General features: G+C 37.0%; 1 protein-coding gene across 7 annotated transcripts in view; it reads left to right on the top strand.

The window, feature by feature from the left end:
- The first annotated feature begins 468 nt into the window (after nucleotides 1–468).
- The window catches only part of Lcorl (ligand dependent nuclear receptor corepressor like), a 151,102-nt gene continuing 133,747 nt past the window's right edge, over nucleotides 469–17,823 (top strand). For 6 of the 7 annotated variants that reach the window (XM_076865375.2, XM_076865376.2, XM_076865370.2 and 3 more), the window contains exon 1: nucleotides 469–746. In XM_076865375.2, the coding sequence (XP_076721490.2) occupies nucleotides 584–746 (163 nt within the window). In that variant the 5' untranslated portion in view covers nucleotides 469–583. The remainder of the gene's footprint in view (nucleotides 747–17,823) is intronic. The other variant, XM_076865374.2, reaches the window with a different exon arrangement.

Raw genomic sequence — 17,823 nt, 5'->3', positions numbered from 1 at the left:
TTTAAGCCCACCTTAGGTCCTGCGCCAAGAAGTCGAAGGCCACTCGGCTAGCTACAGCGTGCTAGAGGACCCGTGGGTGCTCATCTCGGCCAGACTACAACGCCCAGCCTGCACCGCGCCAACGCCGCAAGTTCCGCTTCGGGACATGGGCGCAAGGGGGCCTGGGAAGTGAAGTCTCCGAACGGCCAGCGCCAAGGCAGAAAGGAGGCGTTGCTAGTCAGCTCCTTTAGCACGCGGGTTCCTGGCTCAGCTCCGGGTCTCTCGCTCCCGCTCAGGGTTTTCGCGGGCGGCGGGAGCGGTATGGCTCGCTTGAGTAAACTCCGGGGGAGGAGGGGAGAGAGGAGTGGATGGGGGGGCGGGGTCAGCGGAAGCGGCAGGTTGCTTCCTTCTCCTCTGGCTCCCTCCCCGCCTCTCCCTGAGGGAGCGGTGGGAGGGGGAGGGAAGGGCAGAGGGAAGGTAGTGACACGTGTCAATCAACCCCCTCCGGGGGGCGCGCGCTCCGGGGCTCGCGCCGAGGGCTCGCGCCCCTGCCTCGTGCCTGCGCCGCTCGTATGTAAATGAGGGCGCGTGACGCGGGACGCAGATGGACAAGGGAAGAGAGAGAATGGCCGCTGCCGCCGCCGCTGCTGCCGCCGCCGCCGCCGCCGCCGCTGCCGCTCAGTGCCGGAGCCCTCGGTGCGCGGCGGAGAGGAGAGGATTCCGGCGGGAACTCGACTCTTGGCGCCACCGCCTCATGCACTGTGTAGGTAAGAGAGACACGGGTCGGGGCCCCGGGCTCAGTGCGGCGGCGGCTGCCGCAGCCCGAGGAGTTTGTGGCTGAGGGGTTTAGTTGAATCTCCGGTTCGGGTCAGTTCAATGGGGAGAGAGATGGGAGCGGCGGCGGCGCGGCGGCCCCGGCGCTCGCCTTTTGTCTCGGGGGCTCCTCGCCCGGCGCGGTCCGCGCTCGGTCGCCTGCCTTCTCCGCTCCTGGGCTCCCAGGGAACTGTTAGTTCGGACCCGCTCGCCGAGCCCGGAGGAAGCCACTCGCTCGCGCTCTTGCCGAAACTCCTCGGTGCCCGTATCGCCGCCAGCGGTCCTTGCTGTCAGGAGGGGGAAGCGGCCGGGCTGGTCGGCGCCCTGGCCGAAGGGAGCCGGCGGGCAGGGCAGCGGGAGGAAGGCGGGCTGGTCCGCGCCCCCGCCGAGCGCACACACACCCCCTTCTCGTCGCCGGGGGCCGGGCTGGCGGACGCGGCCGAGTTCCCGGGGATCCGGACCCGGGGGTCCCCCGGGCGCTCGCGGGGCGGGGGCCGCGGGTGGGCCGGCGGGGGACGAGGGCGGGGGGCGCCGCCCGAGGGGCGGGGGGCGTCCAACTCTGCCCTCTCGCGCTCGGCGGTGGCGGCGGCGGCTCTGTGTGTACCCCTTTAAGAAGGAGCCGCTCGAGCGCTGACGGTTGGGATTTGAAGTTCTTCCTCCCTCTTTGCAAGTCTGGACGGCCGGGGGGGGGGGTGTTGCCACGGCAACGGCACCCTCTCCCCCCCACCCCACACGCACCCCTCCGCGCGGACGCCCCGACGACTCCGGTCCTTTCACTGTCATGTGATGGACTCTCCCTGCACACACACTCGCGTCGCCCTCCCCGGCTCGCAGCCCGGTTCAGCTGCAAGGCTGCCTTCCCGGGGGAGGGGGTCCGACTCCTTTGCTCCAAACTTCTGGACTAGGGGCTCTCATTCTGTGGGTGGCTCGGGGTGGCGGGAGATGGCGGGACTCCCCACCTTGCAGCAGCCTTTTTTTTGCCCGCGTGAGACTTGCGCCTGGAGCTGGTGGGCAGGCTAGTGGGTGGGCGTGGAGGGGCCGGAGCGGTCGGGCCGGGCGAGCTGCGCGGGTTTGTGTATCGGGGGTGTGGGTGGGACTGGGTGCCGAGAGTGGGAAGGAAGGTTGCGTTGTGTCAGCGGTGGGCGATGGCCCGGCTTTTTCTGCTGGCCAGTAAATATTGGCATTTGGAGTTGGGGAGTGACCTTAGTGCCTTAAGGAAACAACTGTCTCACCTTGTTTTCATCTGTTCTTGCGCCACCTCGCGCCCCTTCCCCCTCCCCACTCCCTAGGTTTGTTTGGTTAGCTCCTTAAGATCTCTCCTGCTTTCACTGGGGGGGCGGAGGTCCTCCTAGGTTACACCAGTGACAACTTCGATTCCGAAAGGTGCCCTGCAGAATGGGATGCATGTAGGAAAACGTACGTGAAGGAAGACTGCTCGGATGAGGGGCGTTTAAGTGCTGTTTAAGACCTGTACTGTTTTATATATATATAAAATATGTTTTGGTGTTATCTGAGGAAGTTAAGGGAAAAAGCTTTAGTCAAGTGTTCATAAGTGATTTCAGTCTAAAAAAACCTCTGGGAATTCTTTATACCAAGTGTGTTGGTATTTGTTCTTTTTGAATACAAAGTGGACATATCTTTATTATTACGTATGTGGGGATCTTTTCTGCTGAAAAAAACTGCATAGAAATTGTTGAGTTTATTAAGATAGAATTAGGTAGGATGACAGCATTGTAATACTGGCTCATGCCGATACTATGTTAAGTTTTGCCAAGGGATACAGTGATTTAAGGTTGTCTTTGGTCAGTTTTTATTTTAGAATATTTTGGGAGTATGTTTTTCTCTTGCTTATCCAGATGCGACTTTGCATCGCAAAACTACTTGTACTTTTGAAAAAATCAAATTTTAATGAAACACAAAATTAACCGATTTGGTGGAAAAGGGAATTCAATTATATTTCTGACTTACCTGCTTCAATACTCAAGTAATATTGGAAAACACTGAAAATTGAGTTAATACTGTATATCTAACAGACAATCTATGCTACTCTTTTAATGTAACACATAATTGTACATGAAAATAATTTTTTTCCTGGGTTCTACCTATATTTGAGAATTGTATTGTTTCTTATTGTCCCAGTTCTAGTCAGGAGACCTATCTCATACTTGGTTTTTGTCACCATTATTTTTAAATAAACAATAGAACCATTTTAAACATGGTATGTACTTGTTGATTGATTTTTGTGTGTGTGTGTGTGTGTGTGTGTCCTGTCATACTTATTTATGGTCTAAAAGTAGCTTGTGTAATTATTTTGAGTCAACTTTTGTTATTAATATGCTTACATTCATTACTTTGTAAACATATTTACAAAAAGCCAAATTTTTTTTGCATGTGTGACTTTATATTTCTATATTTAATAGTCATTGCTATTACTGCTTGAAATTATTTTTATAACATAATACCCTTTTTGCCTTTCGGGGGGGGGAAATGATCCAGAAGTTTTACTTGTAAGATAAGAAATTGTTAGGCTGCTTCTCAGGGTTATACAGCAACTTAGTGAACTCCTAGAGAAGTTTTGAATCTCAGCACTTACTTTGACTCTCTTAAGGTAATTGATTCAATTTTATTAATATAGTCAAAATTTATAAAGAAGCAAGTTATTGTAGTTGTCAGTGACTGCTTATAGTTGATTGTAAAGGTAAAATGCTTGACTCCCATTATAAAAAAGAGGTAATTACCTTCTTCTAATTGTGGAATTTATCTCTTTAACTTAGATTTTTGACCACTCTTTTGATTCATTCCTGGTTTTTGTTTTTAAAAACGGAGAGTTGTCCCTCTTTGTCCCAAATAATGGTTCTGTTTTCATTATGGAGCTTTATATAATTTAATGCTTTGTTTATAAGCATCATGTAGTATGTGAGTGTGCTCACTTTAAAAAACGTTTGCATGCTTATTGGATGTAGTAAATAGTACTTTGAATGATAATGAGCAATAATAGACATAGTCCTGAATCTTATGGAATGTGTAAATGACTATCTGATGAGTCAAAATTAACAAAATTAAGTCTAGAATAAAATAAATGTATTAGTACATTTAAAAACATCCAGATTTTGGTAGAGTTATTAAAATATCTGATTTGGGAGATAGGCCAATTTTGAAAAACTTTATTTTGACATAATTTTGATCTTACAAAAAAATTGGAACAATTTTTGCCAGTTGTTTCACATTTTGTTTTATTTGGCTTTATCATTCTTGCTTTATATTCACATATGTATTCCTGAACAATTTGTGAGTGATTTGAAAACATCATACCTTTTTACTCTTAAATTGTTTTATGTATTTTTCCTAAAAACAAGGACATTATCTTATCTAACCAGAGTGAGTTATTAAAAACCGTGAGATTTAGTATTGACATTATATTATTATCTAATTTATAATCTATATTCAAATCTTGTTTATCTGTTTTCTCTATAACCCTTTCCACCCAATACAAGATCCACTCTGAGATCATGCACCATATTTGATCATCACATCTCTTGAGTCTTTTCAAATTGGGAATACTTCCTCAACCTATTTCTTGACCTTGACATTTTTGAAAAGTACAAGGCAGTTATTTTGTAGAATATGCCTCAGTTTGAATTTATCTGTTGTTTTCTCATGATTAGATTGGTTATGCATTTGGCAGGAATACCACTGAAGAGATGTTTTGTTCTTCTCAGTACATCATATCTTAAGGCTCATGAGGTTGATTTGTCCTAGTGTTGTTGATGTTAGCTTTGAAAATTTGGTTAGCGTGGTGGTCTGTATATTCCAACCTGAAAGTTATTATTTCTCTGTAATTAACATACAGCTTATGGAAAAGTATTCTGAATAACAGGATGTTGTCAGAGTCTCAATCAAAATTTTACCCACAAGTTTTAGCATCCATTGATGATTTTCTAATTTCATTCCTTCAGCAGTTATTAAAAGTTGACATTCTGTCATAAATCAGTCTTTCCTCTCTTCTCCCTTATTTGTTTATTCAGCCATTTTTTAAAGTCAGCATGAATTCATATTCAATGGCTTAATCTATCATTATAATTTTGATTCTCAAAATATACCAGGTTTGGCTAACAGGAGCCTCATCAGGATGGTTCCTGTGTATGGTGGTTTCCAGGTTCATGTACTTTACTTGTCCCAGCTCTAGCATCAGCTGTTTGTCCCAAGTAATTTGTTCTTTTAGTGGAAAATAAATTTAGATACTCAAATTGAGCAGTAGGTTTTAGGGCTATTTTAAAACCTTCTTCTAATGCTCATAATCAGTGTTAACAGTTTTTCCTGAGATCATACAGCAAAACAAGTTGGCAAAGATTAGGTTAGAATCATTTTATAAACTCTAGAATCTTGCCTACATAATACTACATTTCATAAAAATACAAGGGTAGCCAAATATCTAATTTTAAATCTTTTGGAAGCCACATGAAAAAGCACATTTAATTTAATCCAGTGTATTCAAAATATTATCATTTTGACACTCATATAGAAATCATTAATGAGTTGATTTATATACTCTTCTTAAGTAAGCCTTCAAAATTGGGTATTTTACATTTATAGCATATCTCATTTTGGACTAGCTACATTTCAGTGGTGTTTACTAGCCACATGTTGTAAATGTTTACCTCATTGGGCACTTCCTTTCTTGGTTGCTGTTTATCGTTTACCTTAAAATCTCATGATGGTAAACAAACCTATAACTTAATTTATCTTTTCCTCAAATTCTTTTCTTGGGTATTACAGAACAGAAAATAAGAAAATGGGCTCTTGAGCTAGACTTCTTGTATTTGAATCCTGGTGTTACGTTTTAGGGTATAGACAAGATTCTTCTTTGTACTTGAGTTATTTCATCTGTAAAATGGAGATAATTAGGTTGTTTGAGAATTAGTTGTGTTGATATAGGCTGATATAGGCTAATATGTGTTTTCCATACAGAAAACATTTAATATGTTAACTATTACTTTTATTATTGTTTTGTTATTACATGCTTGAGTTTACGTTTTATCGATAGATCCTTTCTGGTGGGAATACTGAGGAATAATTTTAAAAGATTGTGGGACATGTTGGCTGAAAAATAGTAAGGACATGAACCATCTCTTTTCTAGAGTACTTGGAACCATAAAATTATTGTTTGAGAACCACAGATTATCACTTAGCTTAATGATGTCATTGAAGGAACCAAAAAGCATTTTATGCCTTCCTGCATTCTAAGGAATCTTTTGGCTATGTGGTAGCTGAATACAAAAGATTAGTTTCAGTTCATGTAAAGAATCTATACTGTACTCTAGATCATCTTGAAGCTATTATTTATTGGTATTTACTCTCTATGTTAGTCTTTATGTTGATTAACTTGATTCTTCTTTCTGGCTGCTGCTTGCCTCTTGCTCTTTTATCTTACTATTAACTTGTCCCTGTATTATTGCTATTGTTTTATAAATCCCAGAAGAGTAGATTTACTTAGAAATTTGGATTGATGGGTAGTATTGGTATGTATGGGTCAAGTACCAAAAACGTTGGCTCTACAACTGTTTTTTTAAACATCAGCAAATATGTTATCTTTTTAAAAAAGATGTAAATTGTGATACTATTTAATAACATGCATTAGACAAATGGAATCCATGGTGCTGATGACCAGTTGAATGGTTAAGACATATCTTCAAGTTTCTCTGTAAAATAGGTATATTGATGAATTTTGTACGTATTATTAAAATTGTCTATACTTCTGGATCATTTCATACTGGGAAGACTAAAGTTCTGCCATCTTTGAAACCAAGTAGTGAGTGAATTTTTTTTTTTTTTTTTTTTTTTTGCAGATGTTAGATATGGGCTGTACACTGGTCTTAATGTAATGTAGTCTCATTCTTTATTGTGCCATGTCTTTGTGTCCATGCTACTTCCCTTGATTGACTACAGGTTTGCCCTCCTCCCTGAATGGCTGTTGCACATAATAAGTTGCTATTATGTGTATCCACATTCCTCTGATTTTTCTGACATTAAACTCTGATCTACAGTTCTTCTACCACAGTATAGTTTTGGGAGGAGCAACAAAGGTGTGTAGATTTTTTTTTTTTTTTTGGTTATGTAACTTTTTCTTCCTCATTAGTAAGTCTAATCTTTCAATTAAAATGTCCTACTTTCTGCATATGTGGAGTTCCTTTCTTTTCCTTCTTGTTTACACTCTTTCCTTTTGGTATCCAGACAGTCCTTGACTTACAGTGGCCCCACTTACGATATTTTGTTTTGCTTTATAGTGATACAAAAGTAATATTATTTAGCAGAAACAATTGGAATTTTAAATTTTGATCTTTCTTTTGCTAGTGATATATAGTATGATACTTTTAAGTTGCCAGACAGCAGTAATAAGTAATAGCTCCCAGTCAGCCACACGTTCATGAAGGTAAACAATGTACTCCTCAGTAAATTACATGAAGATAGTCATTAGATAGTCGATCATTTACTATACAGTAGGCTTTGAGTTAGATGATTTTGTCCAGCTGTAGGGTAATATAAGAGTTCCAAGTACTTTAGTGCCATATTATGTTCATGACATGACCCTATGATAAAATAAGGAGCTAGCATGTGGCTAACATTCATGGTTGATAGATAGCAATTAGAGCACCAAAATTGTGGCTCTAAAATTTTGACAAGTCACTTAACTTTAATGAGTTCATACTTAGGGCTGAATCTATAATCAAGAAATACTTTCAAAGGTTTATATTCACAACAGAGTTTAGATTTAAAAAAAAAGTGAATAGACCCAGAATACTAATACTAGAAAACTAATTAACAAAACAATGACATCTTTGCATCTGAAGAATAGCACTTTTTTTCTTAACTAAAGCTAAAAAAATTTTTTTAAATTTGTTAGAAAATTGTTTGTTAGGAATAATTTTTCTGTCTCTCATCTCTTTTCTTTTCATATGGTTTCCCATAATTGGCAGCAACCCTATCCTGCTTATATTTGCTTCTTCTTTTTTACTTTAATCTGTTGCCAAGTTACTAATTTCCTTACAATATCTCATGGGTTCTATTATTTTATTTATTTATTTATTTTTGATGTTGTAAGCACTTGGACAATTCAGAAGATTCTGGTTTATATCAGTATCTGCATTGCTGATTTTACTATCTTCTAGTGTAACTTAAATCATGCTATAAATCATTGCTTGAAATAGCTGCTTTGATTTCATAGTTTACAAAGTATTAATATTTCCCATCTGTCTATTTTTTTTCCATCAACTAAGAACTATTGACCATATTCAACTGATTGGTCATGCTATTAGAGTATCCTGTATTATTTGTCTGTCTAGTTTCTTCAGGTAGCATGAGCTTTTTCATTTACTTTTAAATCATATCTTCTGCTTTCATTCTCAGTCACCTTTAAAATTCAGTGGCAACCTAAAGTACTTATTGGCTAGTTCTTTTCTGATGAGTGTATGCATAGTGTGCTTACAAGAAGTAGCTTTGTCTGTTATTTGTTATATTTACGTAGTGAACTCTTGAGAGACAAGAGTAAGTTTTCTTTTTTTTTATTAGTTACTAAGTTTTCATAAATGGTAGAAAGGTCCTTGTTAACCTCTATCATTATGATTGTTGATGTAAGTCATTTCATCTTTCAGATGGAGTTCTGTGAATCTAAGGTAATATCTACCCTCTAATGTTTGCTAATTTTGTTTTAATGAGATGTGTTAAAATATGTGCAGTAGTTTCTGTGCTGAATATATATGTTATGGGATTACCAGCATAAAGATGATATTTAAATTCATAGAAATAGATGAGATTACCTAGGGATATAATTTAGTATAAATAGTGAGAACTCAACTACACCTAAGAGAATTTTAAATTCCTTGGATAGAAGAAAAACCTCAAAGTAAGGCACTGAACTTTGTATTGGCAAGCAAGGCCTTTGACTGAGTATTAAATAGGAGAGAGTGCTGTTACAATATATAAGAAAAGAATTTTACATTTAACAAGGATTGTTACATGTTGATGAGATTTAGGTATATAGGTGAAACAGAAGCATACATAATTTTTGGCAACATAAATGTTCTAGGTAACCTTGACTAGATGAATTTCAGCAGAGTGGTGGAGATGAAAGCCATATTGTAATAGGTCAGAAAGTGATTAACATGTTCAAGTGGAAGGGCTGGAGTTATAGCTCAGTGGAAGAGCACTTGCCAAGCATGTATGAGGCATTGGGTTTGATCCTCAGCACCACATAAAAGAATGAATAAATAAATAAAGATTTTTATTTAAACTAAATAAAAAATATCTGCAACTAAAAAATATTTTAACAAAAGGTATGTTCAAGTGGAGATAATATTTGTAGACTAATCATTAAGAGCTGTTTTGAGGAAGAAACATAAATGAAGCAGTAATTGGAGTCATATGCGATACAAAGATGTTTGTTTTTCAGATGGGAGATACCATTTCTAATACTAAGTAGGATGGAGAATACTTTATTTTGAATAAGTGATATACATGATTCTTTTATATGTTGAATTTAATTAAACCAAGAGCTGATAACAACAGAATATTGAGACATACATACATACATATATATATATATATATATATATATATATATATATATTAGACAAAGAAATATGATGAACTGGGCTTGAATCACTGAATATGAACTCTAAATTTTTAATCTTTATTTTCAACAAATATTTACCTAATCAAGTTAATCATTAATGTATGGTACATGTGGCATAGATGCATTATATATTTTAAAGGAATTTTTTTCAATTAATTTACTGTTGTTAATTTTCATATATCTTAAGTCCTACTGTATGCTATTTGAGTAGGGTATAATTCTATTTTTCCTTACTGTCTTCCAAAATGGCAATAAATTTAGGAATCAGGGATTGAAATATTAGCTTTTTAATGGTAATGTTGCATTGAAGGACTTGGAAATGAGATCAGAAGTGGATATCATGCCTCCTTTCTATCTAGCCCCCTGAATTGAACTTAGCAACCTGTCAAGCACAGTGCAACTGGAGCTGCAGGGCTTTTCTGAAATAATGAACTCTACCCCAATGAGTCAGAGTGACCAGAAGGGTTGGCTGTGATTGAAAAATGACTTTTAAAAACATTAATGTATCCCACTAGGATATCCAGATATTAGTTATTTCTTCTTCCTTTGGGAGGAATAGAGAAAAGGGCAGAAGCTTCTTCCAAAGTACTTTCCTGAAGAATGTGAAAAGCTTTTGTGGGAATTCTATTGTATGGGAAGGCAGGAACTGTGGGTTGGGTCAAAAAGCATGCTGTTTACCCTGGGTTGCTGTTTAGACCTGGCTTTTAAAAGAGCTCACAGGCATTAGGAATGTTAAATATTAGACTTGATACAATATAATGGAAAGACTTAGAAGGGAACAGTTAATTTTGACTTGAGGGATTCAAAATAACTAGGCTTTAAAGGATTGAATGAAAGCAGGGATTGGTAAATTCATCTGTAAAAGGTTGGTTAGTAAATATTTTAGGCTTTGCTAGGTTAGAGGAATAGACAGGTGGGCAGGCATAACAGACTTATTCATCCATCCTAAGTACACTGTCCTAAGTACAGTGTAATATGAGCTCGCTGCAGATATGTCCTCTCTGGATAGCTCACTCCCAAGAGCTATCTGGTCTTTTATTATAACTACTTGCCTCTGCTTTGTAGGGCAAAAGCAATACCTAAATGAACGAGCATGGCTGTGTTCCAGTAAAAATTACATTAAAAAGTAGGTGGATTGAGCTTGCAGGTCATAGTTTGATGATCTTTGAGTTAAAATATCCAGCAAGAAAAGTAGTATAGGGAACAGAGGGGTAAGCATAATAAAGAAATATTAATGATATGTTCAGAAGATACTTAGCACTGTAGTATGTATTACTGAAGTATAGGATGAGAGTAAGAAGTGGGACTGAAAGTATAAATTACGACCTCTACAGGGAGGACATTATGAGCCTTTGATTTTTTTTTTTTAATGGAAAATAAGCATGATCAGATAAGTCAGCTTTATTTTCATTTGGAACATCTGTTGTTGGTTCAGGTTTGAGGGTTTTTTGTTTGCAGTAGTTAAAGAAGCTCAAATTGAAGCAGTCCCTTTAAGTCAAAACTGGGGAAATAAGCAGTTTTTTCTTCAGTAAATCAGTTAATACACTGTATGGCTGAAGTACTTTTAGGTGGTACCTTTCATTTTGGACTTTCAACAACTTGAGAAATGAAGAAAAAGGAGGAAGATGGAAGCCCAGATAGTATTGCTATTACTAATAGAGGCTAGGTAGCTGGTCTAGACAGACTTACGCTGTCAGTGAAATATGGTTTCTCTACAGATAGGTTCTTTCTGAATAGCTTACTCCCAAGGTCAAGAGGAGCAGAACCAAGTGAACTTGTCTGCTCAGTTATTCGTTTCAGAATCAACTATCAGAAAAATCACTTCACTTTCCTAAAGGTGAAAAGACACTCGGATTGTGCTTCTGAAGCATCCTTTCTCAAAGAAACCAGGAGCAAGGTGTTGTGATGCCTCTAACAGGGCTATTAGGACTTTTTTGTAGGATTAAATCTGTTAGTAAGTGTACTGTAAACAATAAAACTCTTCCTATACTAAAAATAATCAAACTTCCATATTCTGAATATTTTCTAAAAACCATAGTTTAGTGCATAATTATTGCAGATTTGATGCCATTTTCTTTTTCTTTCTTTCTTTGGAAGAGAAGTGGGGTGCAACCGTTATGTGAAGCTTTTTTAAAAAAATGTTTCAGTATTACTTAAAAAAACTCTTATTACTAAACTTGCAAAGTTAGGATGCATGGAATATTTATGGATGTACCTTAATACAGTGGCAATGATTATGTGGCAAAATATGGAATATTTAATTCTATAGTGTTTGAAACAATTATATTTTTTAAACTTTCAATTTAAAATTATTGTTTTCTTCCTTAATTTTGAAAAATTAACTGCGTAAGTAGGATATGTAAGTAAAATGCATGTTTGTCTAGAAAATAGAGACAAATCTCCTTTCTGTATCATAACTTTCAATTAACTTTAAATTTAGAAAGAATTAGTATACAAGACTAGAAAGTGTTCTTGTTTGGGTGGGAAAAAAGCAGGTAGAGGTGGCCCTGTGTAACCGTGTGTGGATTCCCCATCCGTTGATTCAGCCAACCTTGGAGCAAAAATATTTGGGGGGAAAAAAACTGCATCTGTAGTGATCTTATAAGACTTTTGGGGTGTCATTCACTAAATAATTCAGTATAACAACTATTTACATCACATTTACTTTGTACTAGATATTATTAGTAATCTAGAGATGATTTAAAGTATACATGAGGATGTATGTAAACTATATGCAAAAACTGTACCATTTTATATAAAGGGACTTGAGCATTTGCAGATTTTGGTATGGGGTTGGGGTCCTTAAACCAATTCTTCATGTATATTGAGGGCAGACTATATTTTGACAAATAGATTATTATTTTAATTAGCTTGATTATAGGTGCTTGCACAGTTTATTCACTTATACTTTTTTTGAGAGTATCATCATTTGTTGTTATTTGTCCTCTTTCTCTTCCCTTTCTGAATAATTCAGTATCAAAACTATCAAGTGGAACCAAGCAGGGGTAGGTGTCCACACCCTGGTTACAGTGTGCTGGAGGCAGCATGTACTCAGAAGATACAGGATATCAGTCTGATGGGATTAGTGTGTTAGTGGAATCTGAGGGCAGGGAGTACATCTGTATAGGAGGACTTGCAATTGCAGAGTATTAGAATCTAAGCAGGTTGAGTATGGCGTCTGTGAGAAGTGTGGCCTGGAAATGGGGAGGTTCTGTTGGTCCCAGTGAGGGGTGTTCAGAATGGAACAGATAACAAAATGAGTAGGGTATGGACTTGGGTAAGATGTATTCCTGCATGAACTCTCAGGGACCCAGCAAGTAGCAGGGGAGTAGGATGGTATCATAGGATTGCAGTCTTATGTGAGTATATCAAGGTTCAGGTCGGTTGAGGAAGAAGAATCCATGAATGGAGGTGTCTGAGTGCAGGGTGTCAATAATAATTCACCAGTAGCAGTGAACATGATGTGTCATTAAGTGCAAGGAGTCAGGCTTCTAGTGTGGGGATAGGAAGTGATCTCATCAGAGGGTCAGTGCAATCTGGGAGATCAGAGCCTGAGGGTGGGTGTGGGAGGATATTCTTGTAGGAGTGCCAGGCATGAGGAATAGATATCAGCCTTAGCAGAATGAGGAGATTATACATATGGGGTAAGGGAAAGGGTAAAAAATTGGGACCAAGAAGAATAATGAGAAGTGTCCATGTGGAAAATGGGAAACAGTAATATTGAGAGGTTGTTTATGCATAGGGAAACTAATAAAATAAGTTTTAAGGACAGTGGGAGCTAGATTTCTCATTGGCTGAGATGGAATTTAGAAATATGAAAGCAGAAAAAACTAGAATGCTCTCTGAAGGGTTGGAAATGAGGTATTGCTTTGAACATCTTACACACACACACACACACACACACACACACATACACACGCAGAACTGTAGAAATAAACGTGTGTATATACCTATACAAATGTATATACCCACCCTATGTTGTTGCTGAGAAGGGTGAAGGAGAAGTGAATATAATGTCATTCTTAATTCCATGAATTTAGTGGTGGTTTTCAAAAGAGAACACCTTTGTAAGGAAATACTAATTAAAGAATTTAAGAGTGATGGACATCACGTAGGCCATGTGATTGGAAAAACAAAATTTTTACTACACATAAAACATTTTTTGTAAGATAGTTAAATATAAAACACAAATATTTAAAAGCAGTGTCATGAGTTTGTATGTTTTCTTGAATTAATCATTTTCAATCCTTAATATTACATGGTATGTGATGCATAAATTATTCTACAGTTTTTAGCACTAAAAATTCCCATTTGAAATAATGATAGCTAATATTTATTGTTTAACATGTGTCTGACGCTGTACTGTTTTTGATATGCATTACCACCCTTAATTTTTACATATGAAATAGTGCAGTTTTTAATCTTCATTTTATATATGAGAAAACTGAGACTTAGTGGTTTGCCCAATACTTTCTGTCTTGTTAAGTGTGAAGGTAGAATTTACATTTGTCTAAAATTTTTTATTTTTTATTGATTTCCCCAATGACCTTTGTCTAAATTCAATATGGCTTAGAAAGTCTGGCATAATTTGCCCCCTCTGGATACCATAGCTTTTTGTTTGTCATTCTACCTTGAGGGTCACCATCAAACAGCTGTATAGTAGCACAGTAATGGTAGTATAATAATAATAGCAGTTAACATTTATTGACCATCTATTAATGCTTGCGCCCAGTATGTGTTTCACACACATTAGATTCTTTGGTTTTCATAATAATCTTGAGTATTGCTGTCTTAGAATATTATAATTAATCTTGTAGGTAGTAGAGATTCATTGAAGAGTTTTAAACAAAGTTAATGCAGTCTTGTTTTCCAAATGATAAAAGTTGACTAAAACAATGATTCTGATATCCACTGTAGGAGCTTTAGTAATCAGAGATATTCTAGTGTACTTTGAATTTTCTGCAGTGCTGGGAATGGTTCATCAAAAATTAATCTTTAAGGTAGCAAACTTATTATTTAGAATTATAAAACTTTGTTTCAATTTAGTAATTACAGTAGGCCTCTGAATATTTTACACAATAATATAATGTATATCCAAGTAACTTCAATCTTAAAAGAATAAAATATGACAGATGGAATTGAAATTCCCATCTTTCATTTGCCAGTCCTGTCCCCTTGCCTCCATTCTGCAGGTAAATAGATTTCTTTTACTATTAGTCTAATATAAAGCATTCATTTTAGTCTAATATAAAGCATTCATATTCTATTTCCTATAAGTTAATTCAATGTGAAGAATTAGATACATATTATTTATTAGGTATCTTCCATAAAAGATACACATAGAGTTTTCTCTTTATTTTAAATGTTTAGCAAATCTAAGTTCTTAAAGTATATCATTAATTCCAGATTTTTGTCTTCATTTCTATATAAGGCTAGTTTTTTTTTTTTTTGACTACTAGATTTGCATAGAATGAGACATAGCAGTGCTGATGACATCCTGTTTTGACATTTTGTGATGGCTAATTCTTTGTTGTAAGGGATCGTTTTAACCATGTAACACCATCAATGAATGGCTTTGCCCACAAGATGCCACCCAGTACTTCCATGTATGTACTCATTTTGGGGATAGGGAGACTTCAAGACCTTGAAATAAAAACACCTTTATTAATAGAGTTCCTGTAGTCCCTTAGTCATAGCAGAAAATATAGCTGATATATGTTTACAGAAAGAAGAGACTGAACAGAATAGTAAGGCACCACTGAAGAGAGGGAATGGTTACGCTGAAATTAAAAAACTAGGAAAAGCACTAAACTAAGCAGGAAAGGGTATAAATAAATAAATGGTTATGAGTTTCAGAAAGCTACTTGATGTGAGAAAGGTAATTATTAATAACAGGCAGTTTTTAACTTAAAAATAGGGCTGCATTCTGAAAGTTATTTTGAGAACTAATGTCTTAGGTCCTAGAGTGAAATTTTTCCATCAAACATTTTCAACAAATATTTGGGTACCTACATGGGCCAGGCACTGAGACTGGAATAGCAAGCAAAATGATGTGTTCCTGCCTCCTTGTAGCTTACAGAATTTTGTGACATTTTTTCAGATAAAAATATCAAATAAGGAGTTATGTGATTTTTTATTTTAATGACTCCCCTCCCCCTAGTTCGAGTTGAGGGCAGAATACTTGTTTCTTCTTACTCATTGATATATTACCACTATCTAGAACACTTGATAGACATGCAAATACTTGTTTTATAATTGATAAACTGAGGAGAAATATTTAAAAGTTACATTTGACTCATTAGAATTATGATTAGTGCTCTAAAGGGAATAATATAAGTTGTTTTATATAATATAAAGCATGTAACAATGGATCTAGTCTGGTTTAAAGCTAGATTAAATTAGATGAAAGTATAAATTGGGTTATTTATACCCCCCCAAAAATATTTCTTTTTTTAATTTTATTTTTTATAGTTGTAGATGGACAGCATGCCTTTATTTTATTTGTTTTTTGTTTTTATGTGGTACTGAGGAGAAAACCCAGTGCAAGGCAAGCGCTCTGCCACTGAGCTACAACCACAGCCTGGAGCAGTATTTCTTAGAAAATATTTTAACAATGAGTGGTAGTTATTCAGATGTGTTTTAGAGGTGGGGATAAGGGTTGGAATATATGGTGGCCGAAGGACAATATATGAATGTCTGAGGTGAGATGCAAGGTGACTTTTCTTAGGTTCCAGTATTGGCAGTGATTGGGGGGTGGTATGTTATGAATGGGATATTAATTTTCTGGTGTATAGAAATACAGAATATTTATATTAGAACAGTATGATAACATCAACTAAAACAGAATTTTAAAAAATATTTTGTTTTTAGTTGGACACAATACCTTTATTTTATTTTAATGTGGTGCTGAGGATTGAACCCAGCGCCCTGCACTTGCTAGGCGAGTGCTCTACCACTGAGCCACAACCTCAGCCCCATAAAACAGAAATTTTTAAATGATCATTTTAAATTTGATACTTGAAGAAAACTTATTTTGAGTAACTTAATTGGAAAATGAGTATATTCCATAGACATATGCCTGTGTTTCTGCCTCTGGGTATATTTATTTAATTCATGCTCACATATCTAACCAAACATGAACTGATTTTTTTTGTGTGTTACTCAAATAAAAGCAAAACACGAAAACATCTAATAGATTTTTTTTCTCAGTATTTATCCACCCTTATTTCTCAAGCCAGAAATCTTTAGTACTCTCATTCCTGCCTCAAGATAATGAAGCTGTGTTACTAAGTTATTTCCATTATTTGTATTAATATATCTCAAAGCCATATCTTTGCTGTTAGGTAAACTTGTAGCACATAAATTTGTGTTCTTGTCTTTTCTCTGATGTGTTTCGGCAAGCATTCTAACTATTCTTTTATTTTTATTCTTTTCCTATTTCAGTCTGTTTTCCACTTGCTGCTTGAGTGATCTTTTCTGAGTGCAAAAATAATCCTGTTTCTTGTCTACTTAAAGGGCTTCCATGTCTCATTCCAGCTCTCAGGATAAAAATGATTACTTGGCATAGGGTGCTTTGCCCTTCAGGATCCGTATTTGCACATGTCTCCAGCCTTTTATATTGTCCTTTTTTCAGATCACATTCTTTACTTCTGCCTTTTTAAAAAATTTCTAGACATTGCTGTTTAGGATTTAAATTAATTAAAACTAAATAAAAATTCAGTTACTCACCTACTGTATAGCACAAATTTGGATCTTTTTTTTTGTCATTACAGAAGTTCTCTTGCATAGTGTTCTTGAGCATATCAAGTTCTCTTGTTTTCATATACGCTGCTGTCCTTTTCTAATGTGTAATGTGTCTTTCAGATTCTTAAGTTGATTTCTCAGTACTGACTGAAGAAGTAATTGTGGCTGTAAGGAAAGACTTGAGTCATTTCACTTATTATGTAGGTCAGAATTTTCAGATTTGTTACTTGAATGATAATAATTGCATACATTTAATCAGATTTTAAAACAGACTTAACCAGCAATCTAGGAGTGTGTGTAAAAGTAAATAGTAAGTTTACAGGTTGAAAAGATTTAAATGGGGAAGGTCTTCAACTTTTTGTCCAGGGTACACCTTATACTACAGGAAAAGTACAAAAGACACATTTTCCCTCTGGCCTATTTATAATAGATTTAATTACTGTATTTTTCAGACCAGAGATCTGGCTATCTTTTCTAAAGAGAGTTTTGCCTTATTTTGCTCTTTTAAATAATGGCTTTGGCTTTGATTTGGTTTGGAGTTTGTTAATCCATCCAGCAATATGAGGCTATCATGGAAAAGATTTGGATAAAAAAATTAGAATGCTACTTTATGGGTTATGGAAATAATTTATTTTTAGTATTTTTTTTTTAGTTATTCA

The sequence above is a fragment of the Callospermophilus lateralis genome, chromosome 8, assembly GCF_048772815.1.
Source record: "Callospermophilus lateralis isolate mCalLat2 chromosome 8, mCalLat2.hap1, whole genome shotgun sequence".
Classification (NCBI taxonomy): Eukaryota; Metazoa; Chordata; class Mammalia; order Rodentia; family Sciuridae; genus Callospermophilus; species Callospermophilus lateralis.
The sequence above is the reverse complement of the archived record's forward strand: the minus strand, read 5'-3'. Positions and strand labels throughout refer to the sequence as shown.